The sequence below is a fragment of the Coturnix japonica genome, chromosome 16 (genome assembly GCF_054131305.1).
Source record: "Coturnix japonica strain WE chromosome 16, WE-NBRP24, whole genome shotgun sequence".
Classification (NCBI taxonomy): domain Eukaryota; kingdom Metazoa; phylum Chordata; class Aves; order Galliformes; family Phasianidae; genus Coturnix; species Coturnix japonica.
The window spans coordinates 1332988-1340326 of NC_140678.1; the positions used below are offsets into that span (position 1 = coordinate 1332988).

General features: G+C 45.0%; 1 protein-coding gene across 1 annotated transcript; it reads right to left on the minus strand.

Moving 5' to 3' along the window:
- Positions 1-1240: 1240 nt before the first annotated feature.
- OAZ1 (ornithine decarboxylase antizyme 1) lies at positions 1241-5002 on the minus strand. The gene is given in 6 exon segments (XM_015886599.3): positions 1241-1715; positions 1826-1911; positions 2362-2534; positions 2665-2751; positions 2753-2810; positions 4811-5002. Coding segments are annotated over 6 exon segments (651 nt in total). The 5' UTR covers positions 4927-5002; the 3' UTR covers positions 1241-1584.
- Positions 5003-7339: the final 2337 nt, after the last annotated feature.

Below are 7339 nucleotides of genomic sequence, written 5' to 3' on the forward strand. Positions count from 1 at the left end.
ACAAGGCTGCAAGCACTTAGAGCAGGGGGAAACAGGGAGGGCTGCTGCTGCACTGGGTCCACTGGGATGCAAAGGAGCACACGCTGCAGGTGGGAAGGGTCAAGATGTTAGCAAAAGCTTTGTGTAAGCACCCAAAACCTATTTAATAGACCGTAAGAACACTCACCCTTAGCAACACTGCTGATTTAACAGGTTTTACAGGAATACGGTGTCACTGTGCTGCAACAAGAAGAGTTAGCACTGCAGGATGTGCTCCCTGCTGCTGCTATGAGAGCAGAGCTGGAAGGATGGCAGTTCAATGTACCCCATACAACTGCATTGCTTACCCAGCACAGCTGCCAAAGGGTCACAACACAGAGCAGTCCTCCATGCCCCATTTATACATCAACACATCTGTTTTCCTAAGGCCAAGTGCTGCAGGGACACCAAGCCAAGGGTACAACACATGCTGTAATGATGTGCTTGGATTTACACCGACTCACAGCATGAACAAGTTTCAAACCTGTTAAGATAACCCTGCACCCAACACACAAACTGTCCCAGCAATTCACTGCCACACATTTTATAGACAGTTTGATAGGATCAGATGGTAGAAAACAAGCCTATTAAAGCTACAAAGGCCCCTTTGGAGACTTACCTCCACAGCTGACAGCTTCAGTGCAAGCAGTGGTAATTCTAACACACAAACCTTTTTCCCTCCTGTTGAGTATTGCAGACATTAAACAGCTGAGGCTCCACAAACCCACACTGCTCAACTCCAGCTCCTTCTTACATTTCAAGTCCCAGTTTCACCACATTTGCAGCTCCTGTTATGGAGGCTGCACACGGTGACAGCTATACAAGTGCACCTTCCTATACCATGATTGCATGGGATCATCCTGCATATAAGCACAAGACACCATTGCTAACACTAACAGCCTCCAGGTGTGTATTTGATACTCCAAGATACCTGAACCTCATAGCACATGTTAGCTGCTCTTCTCAGCATTTCACTTGTGACTCTCTTATCAGCAGATGCCCTCAGTTATCCTATGAAACATTGATAGAGCAGGGATCTGAGGATCACAATTACCATTGAAATGGATAATCTGCTTATTATTCCAATAAGGCTTTTCCAGGACCTTGAGTTCTAATCAAGCAACAAAGTGACCTAAAGCTTTTCCCTACCTGAAACAAGTTGGGACAGTTCCAGAGTCACCTCTTCAGAGTTCAAGTCCTTTAAACAGCTTAAAACCAGCAATAAAAAGTAAAATATAAATTTTTATTTAGAATTAAAGCAAATAACTTCAGTATCACAAACACAATATCCAACTTCAAGAAATATACTGCTAATTTGGAGGGAGCATTTATTATTATTATTGTATTTGTTTTTTTCTTTGCACAACCACAACATGCGCACAAATCCAGGAGGAAAAAAAAAAGAAGATGGAGTCTGAAATTTTCAACATCTCACCACCAGAGCAGTTGGTCACAACGTTTTTCCATACAAAGTTACATAAGACTGTAATTAGATGTTGACAAAATTTCCTACAGAATCATCTTTATAGACAACAAGAAAAGCTCTAAAGAGGCAAACATCGCAATCTAGTCTTCTTCTGCTGAGTCTCTCTCAAACGTGTAGGCCATGAAGCAAGCATCTGGTCTCTTGGGGACAAGGGGATGCCCTGGTCTCACAATCTCAAAGCCCAAAAAGCTGAAAGTACGGAGCAATGCAGCTAGGAGACAGAAAAAGACATTTCATCATGTGATTCCATAACAGGAGTTAAAAGAATCCACCAAAACCAACTTCAAACGTCACGTCAGCCTTGCTAATGTTAACACCTACCTCTATCATCTCTGTTCTTGTGGAAACAAATGAACACGTGATCAACTTGAAGCTGTTCTTCAGCAAACTCCAGAAGAACTGCAAAACTGGGAGACAAACACAAGGGGTTGAGTGCACGCAGATGTAAGTAGGAAGGCCTTGCAAAACCATCCTTGCTCATTGTAAGCAGAAGTGAAAGCCACAGGTTGAAGACTTGAAAACAGCAAGGCAGGGTTTAAACATGGGGCACAAATCTAAGTCATCATTACACCGTAGTCCTGAAGGGAGAACTGCAGGCATAGACCCAAAATGAAGCTTATTTTCAGTGGATAAAGGCAGCCATTACTACTCGGTTTGACATCACAGATCTTTTAGTTGGTTCTGGCTAATAGAACAGGCAGAGGATGACCTCAAACCAGCATCATCTGATGCTCTCTTACATGAGTTCACCACCAAGCACCATAACCAGACTTCCAATGTGAGAATAATGGAAGAGAACAGCACAGCGTTACAGACCTTCATGACAATTTATACTGAAGTTGTTTTATTTCACCCACCTGTCCTTGCTCCCTTCAGGCAGAGCACCACTGGGTATTTCAATATAGAGGTTGTTGTTGTTCAGCACTGCTCTCCAACTAATGTGTTTGGCATCTGTAAGCCTTGACTGGACATTCAGAATTCTTGTCCTGTTATTAGATGTTAGTTCTTCTGTCACATTCAGCCGATTATCCTGCAGGTTTAAAAGGTGCAACGTTACTTCCAGTTCGTTTTGGAGATGGGTTAACGTCCATAAAAAGGCTTAAGGCAAAAAAAAAGCCTTCCCATATAGCAGAGAGCTGCTTCACGTTACTCATACTCACCGAATAAAATAAATTAGCTGAAAGATTGTGATCCCTCTGACTATTCCCTCGCCCACCTGGGATCTTCAGGGGTGGGTGAGGGACATCAGGAGCACCACCGAGGCCCCGGACCCAGGTTACTACAGCAATTGAAAGGAACCCTGGAACTAGAAAAGGATTACAGTAAGCAAATGTTAAGAGTCATGAGAATTTGAGGTTTTACAGTCATTACATGCCAGTGTTTTTTGATTCCGTTTCTTAATGAATCTAGACTGAGGAACTCCTCCCACTGCAACCTAGTTGGTAGAAGACAAAGGAACATCCAGGCCATGCACAGAACATCACCTGAAGTCCAGAGCCACAAGAACCATTACTGAGTTTTGGATGGAAAAATTAGCTTGGGGGTGAAAATACTCAACCTGGAGTGAAGTATATTTTCCTATCAAGACAGCTGTGTATTTTTGCTGTATGTCTGATCCAATCCCAAGAAAGGAACCATTTTACTATTGTGTATGTGGTGCCACAGACCCCATTTTCTTCTTTATCTTCATCTCCTAAGAGACTACGACTGACCCAGCAATACAGAGAACATTTTCCCTTATGATACGTAACCTCAATTAGAATTTTGCATTAGTGCTTTTGGGCCGAGATCAAGAAATTACCTGTGAGATTGTCTCAAAATGCTTCTATATGCAAAGCTCAGAAAGCAAGCTCTGTTTTCAATGCAAATATATGAAAATCTAAGAGCCTTCTTGACTTTCAGAGCCTTTTTACATCGCTCAGCCACGTTGTGGTACCCCAGGTGAAGGATGTTGTGTTGAGATACGAGCATTTCTTGTACGTGTTTCATCCCATCCATCACAGCAAGCAAACCTTTACTGTACAAACAGCAAAAGCTGAGCCTGGCCCCTCCCTCTGCACCATCCCTCACCCTGCAGGCTCACTCTTGAGTTGCGTCATCTCAGCAGATGCAGCAATCGAGGCCCTTAGGGAAATTTGCACAATCGTCCTGTCTGTTGAGTGCCAGCAGCCATTTGCAAATCAGAATAAACACGTACAAAATAATCCACCATTTTGCACAGTTCACACCGGTTTAAGCTTCCCTTTTCTTGTTCTTTTTTTTAACGAGCTTGACATCTATGATGAATAATCCATATTGGAAAGGCAATGAATGGCCTTACAGGTCTAATATTATATGCTGGAAGCATTAGTAAGCACAGCAGTTATAAAGTTATTAAGCTAAAGACGATAATTTGCTCAATCTCAATTAACTAAAGGTTCAATCCACTATTTTAGGACCTCTGGAACACTTTCATACCAGCATTACTTACTATTGAATCACTGTAGATCTCTGCATTCCCCTTGTTTAAGCCCTTAAACAAACCTGGGCAGCACTAATCCTTTGTGACCTCACCTTTCACCCCCATGTATATAACAAAGGCTGTTTATGCTCAGCAATTCTGTGTTTTAGCGATGCTTGGGCGCTCCTCTTCTGGCTGAAAAAGGTATATATCACCTTTTTGAAGGTGAAAAACAGCTTCTGGTGAAGCTCTGGAGCTCATATCTATTCCTATACCAGATGCATCCATCAGTTTCATTACAGAGGGCACAGTGATGCTCACCACCCTCCACCTCTTAACACTGCTCACCCCAATGCTGCTTCACCCTCAACATCTGCAGGGATTATTTAATCCCAGCCGGACTTTACCAGCTCCCATCACTCCCTACCTTGGGGTCAGCGACCTCCATCGTCGTTCTTTAGTAGACCTATACTTACATAAGTGGATATAACTCACAGTCCATATCCCAACCCCATTAGGCCCTGACCATTCCCCCCTCCCCATGGCGCTTAGTGTGGGCCGTAAACGTGGCACAATGAAGCTCCAGGCCACCTCAGACCTCGAAAAACATCCTTTTTATCTTCCCTCCGGTTGTTTTTGCTGGTTTTTGGTGTCTTTTTCGCTGTTTTTTGCTGTTTTTTTCCTTCCCCCCCCCCCAATTCCTCGTGTGTGTGTGCCCCGCCCCCACCCCACCACAAAGCAACCCCCCCTTAACCCTATAAGGGGACACCGGGCTGAGGGCAAACGACCCTATAATAAACCCTAATAAAAGGGGAAAGGGGGCAGCGATACTCAGCTTGAGGGTAGGCCCCAACCCCCCCCCTCACCTGCTCTGTCCGGTACTGAGGCTCAGCACGGCTGGCATGATGATACTTTTATTCCCTTCTTTCTCTCTAGCGAAGCAGTGACTGTTGAGTATCCGCTGCAGGGAGGATTTCACCATCCGGCCTCTCTGGTCCGAACCCCGAAACCCTCCTCCGCCCCCCCCCCGTCCGGCCGCTCTCCAGGCACTGCTACACAAAATGGCACCCCGGCTGCTGTGGGTTCTTATATACCCCCTTTAGGCCACGCCCCCCCTTCTTATGGTGACGCCCATTGGGCTCCGGATTGTCAATAATAAAACTTCGCTTTTCCATTGGTTGAAATTGGTGAGCGCCGTGATGCGTTCTGAAAACAGACGGGATGGGGAGGAGGGCTCTGATTGGCTACGGGCTCAAGAGCGGGCGGGGCTTAGCTGGGTGCCTTTTACGCCGTGCCGGAAGCTCGCTCTTCCCTTAAGCTCGTGGGTTCGAATCCCGCTTCCCCAACCGCCCCCCACGACCCCCTCCAGTACCCCCAAATTTTCCCCTTTCTATCCCTCTCATACACCCCACATCCCCCCATTAACACTTTATGTACCCCTAAACCCCATTAACCCTTCCTATGCCCTCCATCCCCATACTTGAGCTCACCCCCAACCCACCCTTTAACCCTCCCTATGCTCAAGTCCCTCCCACATTCTGCACTTAATATACCCAAATCCAACCCCTTAACCCTTTATATACCCAAATCCAACCTTTAACCCTTTATATACCCAAATCCAGCCCCTATTAACCCTTAATATACTCAAATCCAGCCCATTAACCCTTTATATACCCAAATCCAACCCCTTAACCCTTTATATACCCAAATCCAACCCCTTAACCCTTTATATACCCAAATCCAACCCCTTAACCCTTTATATACCCAAATCCAGACCCTTAACCCTTTATATACCCAAATCCAGACCCTTAACCCTTTACATACCCAAATCCAACCCCTTAACCCTTTATATACCCAAATCCAGACCCTTAACCCTTTATATACCCAAATCCAGACCCTATTAACCCCTGATATACCCACATCCCTCTCCAATTTCCCCCACATATGGGGATCCCCCCATATCCCCTTATTCCTTTCTTCATTCAGCTCAAGCAATGCCAAAGCCTGTTTTATTCCCTTCAGATCCAAAGTTAGATTGGATTGCGTTGGAGTATTTCCATGTTTTCCACCCCCATCTCTTGTATTTCTTTAATATGGCAGTTTGACTGTGATGGAATAAAGAATATTGCCAAGGTCGTGGTAAGCCAGAGCCTTTTCCTGCTGCAGGTTGCTGCTCTTAACCCCCAGCACACAGCATCACTGAGTGCTTTTCATCCTGCTCTCCATACATTGATTTATGGATGGGGAGCTGATTGCTATTTAATGCATTACCCGGCGACCTGCTTGAAACAATAGGATGGCTTCGACTGGGGTAAACTGGGAGCAAATGGAGCACATCAGAGAAGATTTGGCAGCTCACGTTTCATGTGTTGTTTTATTACTATATACCAAGGCTTTCCTGCAGGATCTATGAGCATTTTTGTCTCAGGTTTTGTTATTTCTAATAGCAGCGTTTATTATTTATGTGCTAATCCGACTGTAATTCCTGATAATGGCACAGTGTCAGAGGGCATCATCTCCGCAGCTGCTCCCTGCTTTGTTGTAGCACTGGAAATAAGCTTTGCTTGCTGGATACCTGTCATCTCAGTGGGCCCTCATTCCATTTTACAGCTGAGTGACCCGGATTGTGCAAAAAAGCCCAATCAACCTGTTTTTAAATACCGAATGAGATTAGTTCCAGCTGCAGTTTTGCTGAGATAGCCTGACTCTTCCAGTTTAACAGTGACAATGATTCATGCATCCTCACAGAGAAGGCTCTGACTCACAACTTCAGGATTAGCAGCTGAGGCACTTTGAGACGTTGCCATCCCCAGCTGGTTTTTACCGCTGTTCTGTTGCCCTCCTGGAGCAGAGCAAGCAGAATTAACTGCTCCAATCACATTCCTATTTGGCATCTCTGGCCAAACCCATCTAGTCCCTATGTTATCTAATAACTGGGCAGTGAACCCAGACAACTGATGTGCAAGACGACTGCTGGGGCATGGCAGCTTGCAATGACCCCATAGGTTCATCCTGTGCAACAGCCTCCTTATTGCACTGGCTTTAAATGCTGCATCTCCATAACACATTTCAAAGGAGCAGAGTGGTCCCAGGACTGGACTGGGTCAATTGGTTTGCAGCAGTTCTGAACTGCTTGCTGAACTCATTGGAGGAGAGAGCAAACGACGAGTCCCAGTTCTGTGTCTTACACAAACAGGTCACAGCAATTAGGTTGAAAAGTCAACTGGGAAAAATAACTTGGTGCAATCTGAGTTACTAAATAACCAGACATGTTAAAAGAGAAAGTACAGGAGGGGTGACGATGCTGAACTCCAGATTGGGAGTCTGAATTGGAGGTAGTTTCAGGTTGAGGAAAATGAGTTTTATTTTCTAGTAATTTGCCTTTTTTTACCTCA